This window comes from Esox lucius, chromosome 17, assembly GCF_011004845.1.
Source record: "Esox lucius isolate fEsoLuc1 chromosome 17, fEsoLuc1.pri, whole genome shotgun sequence".
Lineage (NCBI taxonomy): Eukaryota > Metazoa > Chordata > Actinopteri > Esociformes > Esocidae > Esox > Esox lucius.
The window spans coordinates 39221258-39243683 of record NC_047585.1 but is presented as its reverse complement, the minus strand read 5'-3'; the positions used below and the strand labels follow the sequence as shown (position 1 = coordinate 39243683).

The following is a 22426-nucleotide window of genomic DNA, read 5'->3' as shown; positions in this document are numbered from 1 at the left end:
GGGGTGGGAGCCAGAGAAAAAGCACTGATATAGTGACACTAGACGTTCACTGCTTCCAAAAATAACTTCGAAACATGGATAATTGAAATTACTTAAAAGATGTATTTCGCTTCTGAGAGATGCGCTCAAAAATATATATTTTCCCGCCATTGAATGTAATCATTAGACGGAAAAACAAAAGCGTCCAATTTGCAGTGGACTCTTAATTTTAACCCTTCTGTTCCTCACTCAAAACCTTGCATTTCGACTTTTTTGGAAAGGAAAGTAAAAGGTGCAGTGGTCTCTTAATTTTGTCCGGAGCTGTACGTATGCCTAAAACCTCTGGTCTCCCTGAAAAAAATAAAAACGTGTGGGTATTTGGGCAGTGCATGTCATGCAGGGTTTCGTTTGACTTATGTTCACCCAAGTTGTGGAATGTACAGCATTTAATAATAAAAACTCTTAAAAAACAAGAATACTCTTTCTTTCTGGGATATGTTGGATGACGACAGAACTACAGTTCCCAGTACCCGCATGGCCGTCTATCATATGGCAACATGTAATTGGATTCCATTTATTTTATCCACCTATACGAGTTGAGAATACTAGCCGTACTGGAAAGTGACCTTTCTTGAAATTTTGTCTGCGCTCTGTGGCGGCGTAATCGCGGCTCTCTCGTTAGTGTGGGTTAGTCAAACGCACTGTCGCAGTTGTCTCAAGGCGACAATGGGGGCTAGTGAAAGTACGAGGAGAAAAGTGTCATTCGGCCTGGATGAGGAAGAGAAGGTCACAGTAATTCAAGGAGTGAAGGTAAGCCGAAAGAGAAAATACAGGCAATATAGAGTATAATAATATTTAGGTATATCCTCTTTATCTGCTTTTCGTGGGGGCAGTTGGTCATTCTAAACCATGATCGTTACGCTACAGAACCTAAATGGTGTCACATTTCGCAAATGCAACTAACGGAACCCTTTTCTAATGATATGTATTCTAATGCCCTCAAATGAACTGTCACGGTCACGGTGCCCCCCCGGCCCGCTGTACGTCATTGTTTGGGCGGAAGATTCGTATGGCAGCTTATTTAGTAGGTGGCCATCGAAGTTAACAGAAATGGACAGCCAGGACTCAATATGAGCAATTTTTTTGGTCAAACATGTCGGACTGTTTAACTCTGACTTAGCTCGAGCAAGCCTGATAAAATATTCCCACACGTGCAGATGTGAACTTCTGCTCAGACAAGCATCTGGCCAGTAATGTAAGCAGGTACTACTTTTAGCTACATTTTGACTACAATGTTAAAATTATCTACTGCTGTTTTTAAGCGGAATTGTTTGGATACGTTGTAGTTTAGGAGGCATATTTTCAATATAGGATAATAATTAAAAAATATATATATTCATATTTTCTTCTTAATGTTATTATTATTGACATAAACATGAATAAAAAAAAGTGCTATGCTATGACAGGCTATCACGCACCGCCGTCCTAAATAAATATTTGCGAATGTAATAATCATAACTAAACTCAACAAATTGCCATTATTACTACAATTAGTATTATGGTGTACTGCAGTTCTGCATGTGGATTGTCCAAGTGGTGTTGCCGTACCCCAGCAGAAGCCGTTGTGCGAGTGCTGTGAGTAGGTAAAATCAATGAATGTCAAACACTATTTTAATTTGTATAAAAAAGTTGAAAATTCAAATGTAATATGTGTTACGTAGGCTATATCACTATATATTGTGATATTTTTAACGACAATGTCAATACGTCATTTAACGCTGGAACTGTAGCCTTATTATGGAAATAATATTTTGCTAAAAAGTGTCAGTTATTGTATGTGGAAACATGTTTCTGTTGGAAACATGTTTCTGTTGAAAACAGACCGATTTGTGATTGCTAATCTATCAACCATCACTAATGTTAGCTATCATAGCTAACTTACCTGGAAAGTTAATTAGCCAGACGAGGGTTCAAACCACCCAGCGACCAACAATTTTGCTCACGGGTGTATTCAACTAACGTTAATTACGTTATTTTTGTAAGAAAGCCCACGTTAAGTCTGTGTCAAGTGTCAGGCATTTATGGTGCACTGCATGTGTAATTTATGTAGACAGTAGTAGCTTTCATTTATTGCATACTCATAGTATACTGTATGGCTGTACTTGCGTTATTAATGTTTGTTTGATTAAAGTGCAAGCAGATTGATTACAGTCAGCTTTCATTCACAGTGAGTGTCATTATGAGGAAGAGGTAGGGTGGCAGTGGCATTCGTCAGTTTTTTGGGCAACCTCAGAAAAGTTGAGAGCAGTGAGAAAATGAGTGCCAGTCAGATGACGGAACTACACAGTAGTACGAGAGATGAATCTATGTTTACTGCTGGTGGTCATTTGCCCATTGGAGCTGCTGCTTCTGGCATTTAGCTGACTGGAGTGGAACCTGGCGCTGTCTTTTGTTACTATATCCAATCGTGATAAGGGCCAACGAGTCGTGTGCATTCGCAGATGTCATAAGCGCTTTACTGCTGTACTGCTCCATTATTTGCTTGTATGTGGCCTGCTAACGCTGGACACCATGGTGTGTAAAAAAACAAAAAACAGCAGGGCGACCATTTGTTAGGTAATGAAACCGATGAGTCTGGCACTCAAATTCAATCAAAACATCTGACTGGTTTATACAGTGGACTACTGCCACATGAGTCACTGTAGAAGCCATCCGTTTTAGGGAACCGAGTGGTGAACCTGATAAACTGACATTTGGCTAGTATACCTCATTGGGTTCTGCCTAAGGACAGCCCTTAAATGTGGTTCATGGAATATATACCACATGTCCTCATGCCTTATTGATTAATTATAAGCTGAGTGGTTTGAACCCTACATGCTGATTGGCTGAAAGTCATCGTATATCAGAAAGGCTACCACAGTTTTATGGTTCTAATTACAATAGTAGCCAGTTAGCAATAAGGCAGTAGTATTCGTACAATAGTAGTCAATAGCAATAAGGCAAATCTGGCATTGGTGGTAAACGGCCAGTGTTCCACAGATAAAGGCTGTATCCAGGCATGTCTTGCATCCTGCAGTGTCACTTATGTCATCTCACATTAAGCTTCGGTGTTCTGTCCCGTTCTGAACAATGCAGCCTGTTGTTATGCGATCCACAGCTGTCAGGAGACCTTCTTCAGAGGCTTCGAGGAGGAACAGGCAGTGTTAAACCAACGCCGCCACAGCCTGCCAGCCACAAACCTGACCCAGGTATGGCCTTCTGTCATGCCCTAACAGCTCAACTTATAGTGGCTATAAAAAGTCTTCACACCCCTGTTAAAATGCCAGGTTCTTGTGATGTAAAAGAATGAGAGAAAGATAAATCATAATTCCCTCCACCCTGACTAAGGCACCGGTTCCAGTTGAAGAAAAACAGCCCCCAAAGCATGATGCTGCCACCACCATGCTTCACCGTGGGTATGGTGTTCTTTGGGTGATGTGCAGTGTTGTTTTTGCGCCAAACATACCTTTTGGAATTATGGCCAAAAAGTTCAACCTTGGTTTCGTTTTTGGGGGACTTGATGTTTTGGGGGACTTGATGTTTGTTTTTGCAAACTTCAACCAGACTTGGATGTTTTTCTTTGTAATAAAAGGCTTCTGTCTTGCCACCCTACCCCATAGCCCATTCATATGAAGAATACGGGAGATTGTCGTCACATGTAGCACACAGCCAGTACTTGCCAGAAATTCCTGCAGTTCCTTTAATGTTGCTGTAGGCCTCTTGGAAGTCTCCCTGACCAGTTTTCTCCTCGTCTTTTCTTCAATTTTGACGTCCAGTTCTTGGTAATGTCTCTGTTGTGCCATATTTTCTCCACTTGATGATGACTGTCTTCACTGTGTTCCATGGTATATCTAATGCTTTGGAAATTATTTTGTACCCTTCTCCTGACTGATATCTTTCAACAGTGAGATCCCTTTGATGCTTTGGAAGCTCTCTGCGGACCATGGCTTTTGCTCTGAGATGGAACTAAGAAAACTTTGTGATTAATCAGAGTCACTTTAAATGATGGCAGGTGTGTAGTGACTTCTAATTAACATGAGTTTGAATGTGATTGGTTAATTCTGAACACAGCCACATCCCCAGTTATAAGAGGGTGTGCACACTTATGCAACCAGGTTATTGTAAGGTTTTTATTTTTCATTTTCCCCGCTTGAAGATTTCAGTTAGTTTTTCAACTGAATTGTTCACATTATAGGTCACATTAAAAGTGGAAGATGTTCTGACATGATTTATCTTTGTCTCATTCTTTTACATGTAAAAAAATGGCATTTTAACAGGGGTGTGTAGACTTTTTATACCCACTATAGCTGGGACTTTGAAGAGAATGTGGACCAGCCTGTTGGTTCCTGAGAAGTATTAATAACCTGTTAATTTGTAGCTGGGTATTTAGTAAAAAAGTAAAAAAGAGACATTTAAAAAAAAAAAAAAAAAAAGACTGTTAACCACTATTTAGTGCTATGAGATTGACACAGGTGTAGGTGTGTCAATTTCTGTCACGTTCAATAGTTTTCAATGTTGAATTCGTTTCATAGTAAATAACATAAATATTCTGTTTTAATAGTTTTTGTTTCAGGGGTCATATAAGGCTTACCAGTTATGTAATTAATTTAACTTTGTCAGTTTTATGATGACAGAGAGGCTTCAATAACAGTCAATTCTATTGATAATTTTCACGTGTCGTCACGGCATATGGGAACGCCCATTTGGTGTGCAAAACAGTCTCCTACCATTGGCCACCATCCGGTTATACTAAATGCCAGATAGCTGCAGTCCCACTGGTTGCGCTAACCGCATATATATTATATTTGCAAACTTCTCTACACGTAATCATTGTGATGAATGACATGGTCTGTTTTCATCTGCACCGATGTAACCAACAACAATATTATAGTTAAAGTTAGTGAGACTAGCTAAACCTCTCTTGTTACACATGGGGCCGGTTTCCCTGACACGGATTAAGCCTATTCTAGGACAAAAAAATCAAGTTCAATAGAAAACTCAATTTAGCTTTTTTTTTTGTCCTAAACTAGGCTTAATCTGTGTCTTCAAAACCGGTCTAGTGTTGCTAAATGATTAAGTGTTAATACAGGAAAAAAATCGCAACCAATTCCAACTTTTCGACCGCAACCCAGGCCGTCAATTGTGGTTTATTTAAACAGTAGGAATGGTTTACCTGACATTGGGAAAACGAATATTATTACTGGAACATTTGTCACAAGATTCTGTGTTATACTGGCTGCCCTACGCTACACTGACCACCCATAGAACCAACGGTCATTTACGAACCCGATTCCAAAAAAGTTGGGACGCTGTGCAAATTGTGAGTAAAAAAGGAATGGAATAATGTACAAATCTCATAAACTTGTCTTTAATTGACAATGGAATATAGATAACATATCGAATGTTGAAAGTGAGACATTTTGTAATGTCATGCCAAATATTGGCTCATTTTGGATTTCATGAGAGCTACACATTCCAAAAAAGTTGGGGGAATGTAGCAATAAGAGGCCGTAAAAGTTAAATGTACAGATAAGGAACAGCTGGAGGACCAATTTGCAACTTATTATGTCAATTGGCAACATGATTGGGTATAAAAAGAGCCTCTCAGAGTGGCAGTGTCTCTCAGAAGTCAAGATGGGCAGAGGATCACCAATTCCCCCAATGCTGCGGCGAAAAATAGTGGAGCAATATCAGAAAGGAGTTTCTCAGAGAAAAATTGCAAAGATTTTGAAGTTATCATCATCTACAGTGCATAATATCATCCAAAGATTCAGAGAATCTGGAACAATCTCTGTGCGTAAGGGTCAAGGCCGGAAAACCATACTGGATGCCCGTGATCTTCGGGCCCTCAGACGGCACTGCATCACATACAGGAATGATACTGTAATGGAAATCACAACATGGGCTCAGGAATACTTCCAGAAAACATTGTCGGTGAACACAATCCACCGTGCCATTCGCCGTTGCCTGGTCAAAAAAGATAAAAAAAGAAGCCGTATCAACAGGATCCAGAAGCGCAGGCGTTTTCTCTGGGCCAAGGATCATTAAAAATGGACTGTGGCAAAGTGGAAAAGTGTTCTGTGGTCAGACAAATCAAAATTTGAAGTTCATTTTGGAAAACTGGGACGCCATGTCATCTGGACTAAAGAGGACAAGGACAACCCAAGTTGTTATCAGCGCTCAGTTCAGAAGCCTGCATCTCTGATGGTATGGGGTTGCATGAGTGCGTGTGGCATGGGCAGCCTACACATCTGGAACGGCACCATCAATGCTGACAGTTATATCCAAGCTCTAGAACAACATATGCTCCCATCCAGGCGTTGTCTCTTTCAGGGAAGACCTTGCATTTTCCAACATGACAATGCCAGACCACATACTGCATCAATTACAATGTCATGGCTGCATAGAAGAAGGATCCGGGTACTGAAATGGCCAGCCTGCAGTCCAGATCTTTCACCCATAGAAAACATTTTGCGCATCATAAAGAGGAAGGTGCGACAAAGAAGACCTAAGACAGCTGAGCAACTAGAAGCCTGTATTAGACAAGAATGGGACAACATTCCTATTCATAAACTTGAGCAACTTGTCTCCTCAGTCCCCAGACGTTTGCAGTCTGTTATAAAAAGAAGAGGGGATGCCACACAGTGGTAAACATGTGTTGATGCCATGAAATTTAAAATCAACTTATTAAGTGATACATTTTCTCAGTTTAGACTTTTGATATGTCATCTATGTTGTATTCTGAATAAAATATTGAAATTTGAAACTTCCACATCATTGCATTCTGTTTTTATTCACAATTGTACAGTGTCCCAACTTTTATGGAATCGGGTTTGTGGGTAAACTGCCACTCAACTTCGCTTTGGCAATTAAGAATTTCTTCTCCTTCACCTCCCAAACAATTGCATTATTGACCCACCCTGATCAAATGTTCAGATAGCTATCTGTACTTTTGTACGCTTTCTGTTTTGTAGCAGGGCTTTATATCTGTGTGATGGATTCTCCACAAGGTACTTTGGGGATGTACACATCCCCAAAGTTCAGCTCCGACAGGGATGTCACTGTTTTTAACGATGTAAATAACACAGCAGTTGCTGTATGTGGGTCACGAGCGTAAGACTTGCAGTGTGTTTGCATACCTTTGTTTTTCATGTTTTGTGAGGTGATCGAAGCACCCAAGGGCTGTAAAAGTAGAACATTTGACGGGCTTGTGGGCTAGCTCCATAGAATTCCCAGTGTTAGCCGCTGTTTTAATGTTTTGCTCACCGCGCTGTCGGAGGAACCAGGTGACTGAAAACTATGAATTTTTGTGTTAGTGGTTTTGTTTTTTCTAAGTTCATAATGTTATAGGAAGACGGTGTTACATATCTGGGTGTATTGTAGGTTCAGGATCTGGACCCACAGCTGCTGAGGCACAGGAGGAGCTACGGAAAAAGTGAGTTGTGTTGTTTTCCTCTAGATAGTTTCATTTAGATTAACGAGACATGTGGGTTTTAACACTACGAAAGTTGTGTTTAGATGCACCTGACGTGTGTTGTTTCTTATGCTTATATGGTTTTAATATAAATGATTGAGACTTTTATTCTACAACAGTTTAACTTTATAGTGTGAACATGTGTACAAGTCACCTTCCAAAGTAACATGGGACACTTTTCTGACCGATACTCCCGGCAGCTACTGAGGTCTGAAGACGTAGGATGTCTAGTTCTGTAAGTCGTTTTCAGCTGCAACAGTATCATCATTTTTTGTTGTTGTTGGGAAGCGTCTCACACTGGCTCCGAAACAATTGTACCTCTCACCACTGACAGCACTTTTTAGATGGAGAGCACCACGTTAGTTGCCAGGTAGACAACTTTGTCAGGGAGTTTACAGGACATTCAGGTCAGTGATCCGGTCAAAGCGCTGAGCGTACATGTGATTCGCTTTTTACGGCGCCTCAAGACCTCTTCATTACTAGTGTTTTTACGTATTATGTTAATTTTATTTACATTAAATTGTGCTAATGACAACTGATGTAGTCTGTTAGGTTCAAGGAGCCTGCCGTTCGTCTGCAGGAGTCCGTAAACCACAGGTGTCTAACTCAACCCACAAAGAGCCCAGATTTTTCTTCCTCCCCTCTACTGGACTGATCGATGTAACGGACTGGTTAGGGACTCCCCTCACCTGATGAGTTATGTCTCAATTGGACACCAATTGAAAGGGAAAACCTGCAGCCCTGCGGGTTCTCACTTATTACATGTACTGCCCTCTTAACAGTCTGTGGCGGTCTTAAATGAATATGTAATACCTGGCCGCTAAGCCCCAACGGGGGTGGTCACCGGGCAGACGTGTGGTTCTGGGAGGGCATGTGTGGGCCAGGCGAGCTGTCAGCACCTCTCATGTGGCTGCTGTCAGCGGGGTAGCGGGGGGCCTGTCAACAGCCCTGACTCGCTGTGCGGTTGGAATGCTAATGGCTAATGTCTGTGTCATGTTGTACGCTAGGCTGATTAGACCCCGTGATATACAGCGGCTCAAAGAATTGTTCACCCCCCTCTTTTTCCAGGTCAAGTGTGGACGGACCAAGTCGAACATGGTCTCTTTGGCCGTGACGTGGAGTGGCAAGGGTCAGAAATGTTAGCTGAAGAGGCCGTTAGTTTGATTTCCCTAGCTAGTCAAGATCCTTCAGGGGAAACCTGCACACCCATCCCGTTCCCAGCGGGTAACCCAGGGGATTTTTGGTGTCATGCGTGTCTCTGCCACATGTCCCCTGTAGGTTTGAGTTGGAGCAAACCCGGGTCCAGGACCAGTTGGCCCGTCTGGCCCAGAGGGAGAGAGAGGCAGCGGAGGCTATGGCGGTGGCGGCCGGGGCAGGGAGGGATGCCCACGACGACCTGAACCCCGCGCTGCTCCTAGAGAGAGGCAAGAGTCATGAGGAGCTGATGAAGGCCCGGCAGCTGGTGAGTGGGCCTCTGCTCTGCACGCAGTAGATTGTGTGGGGACACCCGAAATATTAATAAGACTATATTTGGAGCGTTGAATAGAGGCCACTGCATTTTCCGTTAGTGAACAGCGCTCTCTGCTGGTAAGGAAGGGAAACAGCCTTGTGGCCTGTAGAAAATACCTGTTACAGCGTGAGTGTGTAGGTACTGACAGTTGTGCACCTAGGAGAAAAACATTAGATAAACAGTTTTATATGACATTTTCTCATATGTGATTGTGTTATCGTTATGTTGATGTACTGTACATACAGGTTAATAAAGTTTATTTCTAAATTAATTAATTGGTTATAATTCACAGATTATACGGTCATGGCCAGACAAGCCCCCCTGTCCTTTGTGTGAATGCGCAGTTCCAATTTTTCTTGAAACCAATAATACAATTCTTTACTGGATTTTGTTGAGGCCTGGGAAGCGAAATGTTGGTGTCAGTAAAATAATAGTCAATAGGGCGGCTTTCCGGACCTGCATGCCTTGGGACTAATGACTAATGCTTCAATATGCATTTACCTTTTATAGCAAACACTGCTGTACTGGACAATACACCAGCATGTCCTCTCCTTTGCCTCTTTGCCTCTCTGCTATTCCTCCAAGGTCCTGTGAAGTCCCAGGAAAAGCCAGCCTATGATATCTGATTGGAGTATTCTCTTCCCATAAGGCATATTTGAGGAGAGTTGCAAGCTTGCTCTTCCTTGCTGAATGTGTAGCCTGTCAATAGGCTGCATCTTCCATCCTTAAACACCCTCCCACTTGATTGGTTCCGCTACTTTTTTTTTATATGGTTTAAATGAATATTGAATGAGGCTATCTGGCTGTTTTTTGTTTTTGTTCTGGGAACATTTAAATCACACTCGCTCCATCTTGCAAAGGTTTGTCATTATCTGTTTCCTTTAAGGTAGAAACTTTTCTTTCAAAATATCTACAGTAAAATATCTACAGTAAAATAGATATTTTACAGTTAAGATTGTTAAAAACTGTGCTATCCTAGACTCCAAGAGAAGCTGGTTCACCATTTAGGTGCCAGGAAAGAGAAGAGTTTTGACTGCATGGATCTAGAACTGCCCTGAAGGGGTGGAACAGCCAAGAGCCCTGAAGTGGCTGAACGAAGAGCCCGATTAGGGATGTAGGGTTTGAGCATTGCTTGAAGGTAGGGTGCAGTTGGTCTTGTTGCTCCATAAGCCAGAGCCATAGCCTTGAAGTGAATTCGAGCTTCAACTGAAAGCCAGTGTAGAGTGTGAGGAAGCAGGGTGACGTGGAAGAACTTGGGAAGGTTCCACACCAGGCGGGCCACTGAATTCTGAATGAGTTGCAGGGGTTTGGTTGCAAACGACGAGAGCCCCACCAACAGTGAGTTACAGTTATCCAGAGGCGAGATGACAAGTGCCTGAAGTACCTGCGCTGCTTCCTGTGTGAGGTAAGGTCGTACGCTATGACTAATGTAGAGCATAGACCTGCAGGAGTGAGTCACAGCCTTGATGTTAACAGAGAATGACAGCATATTGTCTAGGGTCACTCTAAGGTTCTTAGCACTCTGGGAGGAGGTCTCTGTGCAATGATCATCCATGATGCACATGTCCTGGAGCGCATAGGCCTTCCTGTGAAAGAAGAGCAGCTCAGTCTTGTCAAGGTTAAGCTTGTGGTGGTGGGCCAAGTGGAGAGGTTGGCCAGGCATGCAGGGATGCATGTTGTCACCTGGGTGTCAGAAGGGGGAAGTAGGGAAAAAAGCTGAATATTATCTGCCTAGCAATGAGTATATGACAGAGCCAAGAGACTTGCTGTAAAAAGGGAGGAATAATGGACCAAGAACCGAGCCTTGGTGAACATCAATAGTGAGAGGCTGTACGGCAGGCAACAATCTCCACACCACCTGCTTGGAGCAGCTTGCCAGGTAAGAAGCAATCCAAGAGTGAGCAGAGCCTGATAAATGCCCAAGTCAGAGAGGGTGGAAGGTAGGATATGTAGTTTGTAGTGTCTATTTTAGTGGTTAGATCAAGGAAGATGAGAACAGAGGAGAGAGTGTTCGCTCAGGCAGTATGTAGAGCTTGGTGGAGTGGCCCATTTTGATTCCTGACTGGTTAGGGGTCAAGAAGATTGTTCTGAGGGAGGTGAGAAGAGAGCTGTGTGGAGACAGCGCGCTCAAGTGTCTTGGAAAGGAAGGACAGGAGGGGTGCCGGCCTGTAGTTTTTCATCAGAGGGGGTCAAGTGCTGGTTTCTTTAAGAGGGCCATCTTGAAGTCCACCGGGATGCAGCCAGTGCTCGGTGAAGAGGTGATGAAGGAGGTGAGGAATGGGAGAAGGTGACCTGAGGTGGTCTGGACCAGTTGGATGCCTTACTAGATCATGGACGTTGCGCTAGGACATGTTCTACTTTAATGTCAGTATTCTAAGCATTGAAATCCACCATAGACTCTGTAAAGAGGTCAAAACGTCGCGGGGATAGAAGGACCCTGTCACAGGCGCACAGACAAAACCCCAAGCTCTGACAGCCTGTTTATTTGAGTTGTGAGTGCTAAAAGCTACCTGACATTCATGTATTCTGGTAGCATGGCGAGCGAGAGGATAGCGATGGTTGTAATAAAAGTCATTTCTAGCTGTACTGAGGTGGTTTGGTGATAACAACCTTAACATATATTGGGGTTGACATCCATACCAGTGCTGTTCGCCTATTTTATCCTCTACGTAATGTGAAATAGAATGATTATTTCATACTCCCACACGTTTCTATGACATTTCCATTGTTTGGGCGGAGTTCCATTAACCTCTTTACCACATCTGTTGCTTTATTTCCATCTCTCGATTTACTTTTTCAGTTTATTTCAGATTACTTCATTGGTAACAGTGTACATATTGTACAAAGTGTACACTGGGAATAATTAATTGTATTGATTTAGAATATAACATCATTAAAGCTGCACTATGTAGGATATTTTCAGTAAAAAAACTATTACAGCATTTTGCAATTACTCACCGGTCAGAAAGCGATTCCGCATCAATGCCCGATAGAGAATGAAGTTCCGAAGTATAATATTAAAAATAGATTTACCTGTACCAAAAAAAGCCATAACTCAGGAGTTGATGTTCTTCTTAGCCTTGCTAACGTTTTCTATTTTGGCTTCTTTGACGTTTTCGTAGTGTATGCTGTAGTAGACGAGAGGAATTGGCAGTTTGTCTTCCTGGTCTCGAGCTGCCATTATTGTTTCTTACAGTAACCAAATTTCACTCCCTATGGCGTAATTATGTTATATATATCTTCCAGCTAAAATGCTCATACACAAAATAAGCCAAGAAGGAAAGCCTGCCTCGCAGAAGGCTATTGGCTGGAAAGCGATTGGCTGGAAGGCTCGCCTCGCAGAAGGCGATTGGCTAGAATGGGATTGCTGGAACAGAATTGGCTGGAAAGTAGTGGCACACTCCAAAAATTATAAATTGACATTCCACTGGCACTGAACTATCTCTTGCTAAACAACTCTTAGAATGCCTCATTAGCATCCACAACATGTTTATAGGGGACACAGCTTCCTGCCTAGTGCATTTTTAAAGCAATAACTATAATCAATCTCTCCCCTTTTCCTCTGTCTGTATCTTTCTTTCTGTCTCTCTTTGCCTCTATCTCTGTCTCACTTCCTCAGTGTATCTCTTTCTCTCTGTCTTTCTCAACTTTATAAAGCACATTTAAAACACTTTCTATCACTCTGGCTCTCTTTCCTTGTTTGTACCTCGCCCCTGACTAAGTGGATTGGCCCAAATTGCAGTCTTACTGAACCTTTTGCCAACCTTATTATAACTACCCGGTATTAATCACTTCTGGCTTTTCCAAACATCCTTCTGAGTTTTCCAAACATACCGTCTGATGAAATCTTCTTGAACTATATTACTAGTCTACATCCACATCCCCAGTATTCAAATTCACTCGAATGAAATCTGATTGAACTATATACAATACCAGTCTACAACCACATCCTCAGTATTCAAATTCACTCTAATGAAATCTGATTGAACTATATACAATACCAGTCTACAACCACATCCTCAGTATTCAAATTCACTCTGAGGAAATCTGATTGAACTATATACAATACCAGTCTACAACCACATCCTCAATATTCAAATTCAGTCTGATGAATTCTTATTGAACTATATACAATACCAGTCTAAAACCACATCCTCATTATTCAAATTCAGTCTGATGAATTCTTATTGAACTATAAACAATACCAGTCTACAACCACATCCTCAATATTCAAATTCAGTCTGATGAATTCTTATTAAACTATATACAATACCAGTCTACAACCACATCCTCAATATTCAAATTCCGGTGTCCTTCTATCAGCTCCAGAGTGCACTTGAAATGAGGAGTCGCAACGCAGGAAAGGGAGAGAGTAGAGAGAAAGGACTGCGGTCGACTCGGTGTAACTCTGCCAACCCCAGGAGTGCGCTTTTATAGAGACGACCAAGGCACATTAGCATAAAACCTGCTCTTTTCTCCACCCCTTATTTATTTAATTAACACCTGCGTTTCTTCCTTTCACCCCTTTCTGCAAATACACTTCTCTTTAATCATGCGAACAGGCATGCAGCCTCACACACACACACACACACAAACACCAGCAGGGGTGGGTAGATGATGAGCTCACACCTACAGGAATAACTATCTGCTTCAAAGATATGTTGATTGAAATTGATGTCAGAGTCCCAAAGTCTGTCTGAAGTAAATTTGGTGCTGGCAGGTTTTCTATAATGCAGTGTGCGCATGCGTGCGTGTGGAGGTGAAAGTTCATCATTCCTATACATAACTACGTAATCCGTATGACCTTATTTATAGTATATTTCAACACGTATCTAATACAAATATCACTATCCTAAACTTAACAATATCTACAGTGTGTCACATTGAATCAACCTATCAACAATTTGAAAATGGAGCATGCATTTGATGTGTTGAGGGGCAGGGCTGGAGTGTTGGGACCTATTTCACCAACAGTCCATGACAGCGATATGATAGTTTGCCGTTTAAGCTACACATTTAGCATTTTCTTAAGGAGGAACACTCTTATCGTCACCACTAGATGGCAGTAGTAGATATCATTTCTGATATCCAGGTTCTGAACGAGGATTGATCCATGGCCGTTGCTGCAACATGTGCTGGATAATAACCTGACCAGACTCCATCTTTGATTCTCCCCTCTGTGTGTGTGTGCAGGGAAAGGATAGGGAAAGATCTACTGCAGTGCTTCTGACACTGTCCAAAAGAACGATGATGAAAGCCGGCATGAAAGAGCCTACATTCATTAAAGTCCATGTGGGAAAGAGACACACACGCACCCCAAGGCTGGTATCTATGGGCAGCTCCCGCTCTGCATTTTAAACGGTACATCCTGGTCCCGCGGGCTTTTGGACGGACCAGTTATGAAGAGGACAATGTCATCTCACCAGTGCACCTTACCATCTACATCACAACCATCAGGCTTTACCCTAACTTGATATTAATTTTTCTGGCGACCGTGGGTTTTGTCATCGCTTGGAAACCCACCTAACCGTGTCACTTTGTGGACAGGACCATGTTTCATATTACAGCAAAAGTCAGACGCGCTACAGTCATACAAGTACCCGAAGAATGAGAAACGGCTGAATGTTTTTCCAATGAACACCCAAACCCCTCCTACTGCAGTCAGAATCCCCATATTAAAACTCCCTCAGTCGTCTGTCTGTCAAAGATCCGGAGTCATCTTGCCACTGTCGAGTGCCACCTGAATGAAAAGTGCCCTGATTTGCAGTGAAACACCTGCTTATCGTTGTCGGCTGACTAAATGCAGGGGTTGCTGAGCATTTGGTAGGATTGTTGAGGCTGCGGTTTAGGGGGACGATGTTGAGGTGAGAAGTTAAAGGGACTTTGCAGATGATATGATAATTAATTCATTCTTTCGGTTGTCTGGCGCTAGACACCTGGTGTTAAGCGTCCAGTCAGGAATCACAGAGACAGAGTGAGAGAAATGCAAGACTGAGACGGTGGAAGATGGATACATAAAGTGGAAGACAAAATGGAAGACTGAGGCAAAGTGGATGAGAGACAGACTGGAAGACAGAGGCAAAGTGGAAGAGAGACAGAATGGAAGACTGAGACAGTGGAAGGTAAAGGCATAGTGAAAGACAGAAACAGAGTGGAAGACAGAGAGAGTGAAAGATGGATACATAGTTGAAGACAGAGACATAATGAGAGACAGAGTGGAAGATACAGCGGGGAGAACAATATTTGATACACTTCCGATTTTGCAGGTTTTCCTACTTACAAAGCATGTAGAGGTCTGTAATTTTTATCATAGGTACACTTCAACAGTGAGAGAAAAAAAATCCAGAAAATCACATTTTATGATTTTTAAATAATTAGTTTGCATTTTATTGCATGACATAAGTATTTGATCACCTACCAACCAGTAAGAATTCCGGCTCTCACAGGTCTGTTAGTTTTTCTTTAAGAAACCCTACTGTTCTCCGCTCATTACCTGTATTAACTGCACCTGTTTGAACTCGTTACCTGTATAAAAGACACCTGTCCACACACTCAATCAAACAGTCTCCAACCTCTCCACAATGGCCAAGACCAGAGAGCTGTGTAAGGACATCAGGGATAAAATTGTAGACCTGCACAAGGCTGGGATGGGCTACAGGACAAAAGGCAAGCAGCTTGGTGAGAAGGCAACAACTGTTGGCGCAATTATTAGAAAATGGAAGAAGTTCAAGATGACGGTCAATCTCCCTCGGTCTGGGGCTCCATGCAAGATCTCACCTCGTGGGGCATCAATGATCATGAGAAAGTTGAGGGATCAGCCCAGAACTACATGGCAAGACCTGGTCAATGACCTGAAGAGAGCTGGGACCACAGTCTCAAAGAAAACCATTAGTAACACACTACGCCGTCATGGATTAAAATCCTGCAGCGCACGCAAGGTCCCCCTGCTCAAGCCAGCGCATGTCCAGGCCCGTCTGAAGTTTGCCAAAGACCATCTGGATGATCCAGAGGAGGAATGGGAGAAGGTCATGTGGTCTGATGAGACAAAAATAGAGCTTTTTGGTCTAAACTCCACTCGCCGTGTTTGGAGGAAGAAGAAGGATGAGTACAACCCCAAGAACACCATCCCAACTGTGAAGCATGGAGGTGGAAACATCATTCTTTGGGGATGCTTTTCTGCAAAGGGGACAGGACGACTGCACTGTATTGAGGGGAGGATGTATGGGGCCATGTATAGTGAGATCTTGGCCAACAACCTCCATCCCTGAGTAAGAGCATTGAAGATGGGTCGTGGCTGGGTCTTCCAGCATGACAACGACCCAAAACACACAGCCAGGGCAACTAAGGAGCATCTCAAGGTCCTGGAGTGGCCAAGCCAGTCTTCAGACCTGAACCCAATAGAAAATCTTTGGAGGGAGCTGAAGGTCCGTATTGCCCAGTGACAGCCCTGAAACCTGAAGGATCTGGAGGAGGTCTGTATGGAGGAGTGGGCCTCCCCTTTTAGATTCCGTCACTCACAGTTGAAGTGTACATATGATAAAAATTGCAGACCTCTACATGCTTTGTAAGTGGGAAAACCTGCAAAATTGGCAGTGTATCCAATACTATCCAAGACAGTGGAAGACAGATTGGAAGACACAAACAGAGTGAAAGACAGAGAGGAAGTCCGAGACAGTTGAATGAAGAGATGTTGTTGAAGACCGACAGAGTGGAAGATAGAGACAGTTGAAAGACAGAGACAGATTGGAAGACAGACAGAGTAGAAGACAGTCGGGAAAAGAGAGATTCATGTTGAGCTTTGCAAATTCCTTTCAAAGACTGCAATGGTCTGATTTGGGATTGGGTGATTGACCTATCAAGTGCCCTCTCAAGATTTCAACACACACACACCCCATCAAACCTCCTCTAAGCTCTCCTCTCCCAGGGGAATCTACGCAGCGAGGAGAAGAGAAAGACCGCAATAGGCTCCAGATCCAGCAGCCTTTATCTGTGTAATCACCAGACTTGACATCTTTTGTGCATTTTAAAGCTGTTAAGCTCCATTCTCTCCCCGGCCTCCCCACCTCCCCTCCCCCCCCTCCCCACCTCCCCTCCACACCCCCCCCCCCCACCTCGACCGATGCCAGCTCTGGTAATTGCTGAAGAGTCGACCACACGAGCTGGGGACATTTCCCCCCTCGGAGGGGACACCTCACGCTAATCCTCGTGCAAAGACCGAACCTGAGTGGGATTGGAAAGGAGTGCCGTGGGCTCGGACCGGAACTATGGCGGGATCTAAACGAGGCCGTGGCGTGAACGGCAACGTTCTGAACGATGCGGTCTGACGCCATGTGGGCTAGTGGGCGGGCCGGTTCTGAGATAGTGGGTTATTTCGTAGTGACACATGCTTATGGGGTGAGGACATGTTGTTTCTGAAGTCACATGGAATGTTTAGTTGAGTTCTTTCCCGTTTGTGGTTTAAGGGCTGCGAGTGCTATTGGCTAGATGCTAGCTGTATGGGCTGTTGGTTTAGTTTTAATCCAGTGGCGAAGTTAGCGTTGCGTTGCTCATTTCCGCAGTGTCAAGATGAAAAATACATTCTAGTTTCTGCCTCCAATGCTTTTCCCCCGAGCAGTAGAACCGTTTTGTCATTAAGGTGATTTGTGCAGTTGAAATTGACGTTCTAAATTCAAATGACTAAGATAGAGGAATACGTCATTAGAAGTTCCTTGTTGTATTTTGTCCTTTGTATTGTATTGGAACCTCTAGGCCCGTATTCTAAAAGTGGTGTTTTAGAATAAAATCTGGAAAGGGAAATAATACAGATTTTATTCATACAGGTTTTTAAGTTTTGACAGTTACTATTTATTGGTTTCTTTTTTTTCCCAGTTTTATCTGATTTTTAACACAGGCGTATGGTTTTGTAATAAATTGTCTGAAATACGTCTCAACAACATCTGTGCTTCAGAATCAAACTATTAATGTCTTGGTTAATCATTGATTAGTGAGCAGGGAGCCTATCCTGATGAATGAAAGCATTCCTTTATAAGTTGTTGTTTTGTCTCCATATGAAATAATCTCAAGCAATCTAAAGCAGATGTATCTTTGCTAGAACAATAATAGTGCATAGCTTACTTGGAGAATTGGAGTTGATCCTTTTCCGATTTAGATTTCAAATAGTTCTTGTTTTGCGTGTGTACTTTCTAAAGGCCAAGATGGACTTGATCTTAAGTCCAGAACTAGGCTTAATCTGTGTCTGTGAAACTGTGCTTATGTGTCCATAACAATTTAGTACAGTTAACTAAAGTAGATAAACATCCACATATTCCGGTTATAGCAAGTAAAACATTTATTTTAATTGTTTTTTTCAAGAATGCTTTTATTGTACCCAGTTATTGCTCCCCATGTGTCCTTCAGACTGTTGCCTGGTGCTCTCTAAAAAACGAGCAATGAGACACTCCCACTACGCCCCAGTGTCCAGTTGACAGACTCGTGAACTAAGGTTTAGGTCTGACCCTGTGGCTACATTTCTACTTCTCCCGCTCTCTATTTCAAGCTTGCTTGCTCTCATACCTGCTCTCTGTTTCTATCTCACTTTGTCACTGGACCTCGTTCCCGGTCCCACTCTGCCTCCATTTTATTCCACTAGCCTGGACGTAGGATACGTGTGTGTGTGTGTGATGTGAATGAGAGGGGGACAGATAGAATGACTGAGGTATAACTAGTGGAACAACCGGTTACCATCTAGTCATCAGACTACCTCACCATGAATACCTCACCATGAGTACCTCTGCATGAATACCTCACCATGAGTACCTCTGCATGAATACCTCTCCATGAGTACCTCTGCATGAATACCTCTCCATGAGTATCTCTCCATGAGTACTTCACCATGAGTACCTCTGCATGAATACCTCTGCATGAGTACCTCTGCATGAATACCTCTCCATGAGTATCTCTCCATGAGTACTTCACCATGAGTACCTCTGCATGAATACCTCTGCATGAATACCTCTCCATGAGTATCTCTCCATGAGTACTTCACCATGAGTACCTCTGCATGAATACCTCTGCATGAATACCTCTGCATGAATACCTCTGCATGAATACCTCTCCATGAGTATCTCTCCATGAGTACTTCACCATGAGTACCTCTGCATGAATACCTCTGCATGAATACCTCTCCATGCTTCCATTCTCTCTGGGTTTCTCCCTCCTCCAAGCTCTTTCTCCCTTCTCTTTCTCTTCCTCCATTCTTTCTCTTTTTCTCTCCTCCCACTCTCTTCCTCCACTCTCTTCCTCCCTCCACTCTCTCTCTTTCTCCCCCCACTCTCTCCACCGTCCCCTCTCTCTGTCTCCTTCTCTTGTCTCTCTTGCAAAGTGATACTACAGCCCCTCCTCGCCAAACACACAGATTTTATTCAAATGTCTCATATGCATAATTCCTCATTTGCATAATTGATTTCCAAGGAAGCGCATGTCTCCGTGCACATCAGCGTGTGTGAGACCTAAAGGTCTCGTCCTCTTGGTCACATCCACGCATCCACACGTGCACGTCTGTTACATTTGGGATAGTCTGTACCTTGCTTCTGTGAGCTGACTAGCATATCTGTGTCAGTGCCCCTCGGGTCGCCAGATGCACCGGGCTTGGCGGCGGTTCATGCCCCGGTTGGTTAACAGTTGCCGACGGTTCATGCCCCAGTCGGTTTACGGTTGCCGGCGGTTCATGCCCCGGTCGGTTAACGGTTGCCTGGGGTTCATGCTCCGGTCGGTTAACGGTTGCCGGCGGTTCATGCCCCAGTCGGTTAACGGTTGCCGGCGGTTCATTCTCCAGTCAGTTAACGGTTGCCGGCGGTTCATGCCCCGGTCGGTTAATGGTTGCCGGCAGTTCATGCTCCGGTCGTTTAACGGTTGCCGGCGGTTCATGCCCCGGTCGGTTAATGGTTGCCGGCAGTTCATGCTCCGGTCGTTTAACGGTTGCCGGTGGTTCATTCCTCGGTCGGTTAGTGGTTGCCGACGGTTCATGCTCCGGTCGGTTAATGGTTGCCGGCGCTTCATGCCCCGGTCGGTTCATGCCCTGGTCGGTTCACGGATGCCGGTGGTTCATGCCCCGGTCAGTTAACGGTTGCCGGCGGTTCATTTCCCCAGTCGGTTAATGCTTTAGCAGTGAGTGGCTTGTGTTAACTACTTGGGGCGGCAGCAGGGTGCGAACAGGCCTCCTAACCCAGCGGAAGAGCCCATGTCCTTCCTGCCTGAGGGAATGCGGGTCAACCAGGCTGCTGAATCGACCTGTTGTGAGGTCCGTGTGTGTGCAAGTGTCCCAGAGCACTTGAGGAAACAAGCCTGGACATTACAGGTATGTGGCCCAAATGTGTACTCCCTTCACTTTTATGAGTCACCTGGGTCTGATTGGAGCCTGCTGGCTGTTGACCATGGATCAAATGGATGACAGGTTCAAGGTTTTCCAACGAGTTCCTCTAAATCAGGTTTTCCCAACCCCCAGGCTTGGGTCCGGTACTGGGCCACGGAGAAGTTGCATACGAATATGTTTTCCCCCAAAGGGAGCAATTAATATGTCCCAGACCATTATCTGAGAGAGTAGTGTTTCTCTTGACTTCCCTGAAGCATCGTTGGGGAAAAGAGTCACACACACACACAACACTTGCTGATTGGATGAACAGGATGCCCATCACCTCTTTGACATTCTGACAGTACCCATTCAAATGTGTAATGTCAGTGGGAGGGAATAGGGGTCTGTCTTATTCACAGCAGCAAGCTGACTTGATGAAAAATATACTTATTTCAGCACATTCACTTACAGCGATTTCCTTGATTGGTATGAAAAGAAGTTAGTTGGTGAAATAACTTTGCTGATATCAAGAGGTGCCATGTGTGGTCTGTATGCTGACACTCAGGGATATCTCGGAGGTCCGGGAGTGGGGTATTTAAATCAAATCAGCATCGTCCCAAGTAAAGTGGGCTCTCTTTATTGGAATTACCTTTGCAGGGGCACATCAAAAGTAGTGGCAAAGTCTTCTACAATATCAGGAAAAAAAAGGGTTTTGTTGCCAATCTGAACTCCAATCTGGAGCTGTCGCCATTGTTGCACTGTGTATAAAGATATGGGAAATGCCTTGTGCGTCATTGGGAGTCTGAGAACTCTGGGTTTAGTGTTATTACTGGGTACACGATTGTGTTGTGTTACAGTAGGTGCAATGGATATCAATAGTCTGCACACACTCATTGAAAATGCAGCTTTTGTTTAAGACAGATCATGTCAGATCTTTATTAAGACCATGTAATCGACAATAGATTTTCTCTCAGGCAAATGATAAAAAATGAAAACAGTCAATGCCTTAGTTGCACAAGTGTTCACGCCTCACAAACAATGCTTTGTAGCAGCGCCTTTTACCTGGATTACATCCGTAAGTCTGTTTGGCTCGGTCTCTATCAACCTAGCACACCTGGATTTGGCAATTTTATCCCACACGTTCTCGCAGAAGACTTAAAGCTCAGTGAAATAGCGAGGGGGATCTCCTGTGCTCAGCTCTCTTTATGTCCGTCCGCAGATTTTCAATAGGATTGACGTACGGCCTCAGATTGGGCCATTCCAGGACATTGATCTTCCTTTTTGCAAGCTGTTCCTTGGTTAATTTGTTTAGTGTGCTCAGAATTGTTAGTTTGTGGCGTTGAAAGGTGAAATTCGTCTTTAACGTCCGCTTCACCAGAGAGTCCCAGTGCCTGCCCCTAACCCCACACTGTGTGCCCGACGCTGTGGGCGATGGTGGTATCTTGGCTGCCTCCCTGATGAGCTCCCTCCCTGCCCTGGCATCAAGGTTAGAGAGAGGCCCCGATCTCTGCAATGTACTGGTGGTCCTAGCACTGACCTGTAACACATGTAATATGCCTGGGAGATCTGTTTAGATCTCTCTCCTTATCTGTATCTTTCAACAGTAAGATCCGGGATACCTTCCGTTAGCTCTTTATAGACCATCTCAGCATGCAACCAAGCAAACCTTTGAGGAAATGATCCAGAACAGCTGACTTTATTACAGGCTTCTCATAATCACTTCAGTTGATGTCGGGTGACGGCAAATTACATTTGGAAGTCATTTGGAATGTGACTGGTTGAGTGTTTCGCTCCAGCCAAACACTGAAGCACCTGTAAGGTCTCTACAAAGGACAGCCGTGGCTAGATATACCAAATATGTGGGGTTGTTGTAACCAAGCACATAGTGTAGAGCGGAGCTTAACCCTTAACTCAAGGACACTGTTAATGCAACCCCTTCTCATTTCTCCCCATCCTCCTCTGCGTCTTCCTCATCTCCTCTTTCATCGCGGTTCATCATCATTCATGTGCTTTTCTCTCTGCCTCGCTCAGCATTTATTCTGTACATGGAGACCTAATAATGTAACTGGCGTGGGCTTTGTCCGGTGAGAGGTGG

At 43.8% G+C, this 22426-nt stretch overlaps 1 protein-coding gene across 6 annotated transcripts in view; it reads left to right on the top strand.

Annotated features, from left to right (window-relative positions):
* The first annotated feature begins 513 nt into the window (after positions 1–513).
* The window catches only part of chchd6b (coiled-coil-helix-coiled-coil-helix domain containing 6b), a 91334-nt gene continuing 69421 nt past the window's right edge, over positions 514–22426 (top strand). For 3 of the 6 annotated variants that reach the window (XM_029113768.2, XM_029113769.2, XM_029113765.2), the window contains exons 1-4: positions 1534–1614; positions 3115–3227; positions 7402–7453; positions 8771–8954. In XM_029113768.2, the coding sequence (XP_028969601.2) occupies positions 1538–1614; positions 3115–3227; positions 7402–7453; positions 8771–8954 (426 nt within the window). In that variant the 5' untranslated portion in view covers positions 1534–1537. Of the gene's footprint in view, positions 790–1533; positions 1623–3114; positions 3228–7401; positions 7454–8770; positions 8955–22426 lie in introns of those variants that run through there. The other 3 variants (XM_029113766.2, XM_029113767.2, XM_029113764.2) reach the window with 3 other exon arrangements.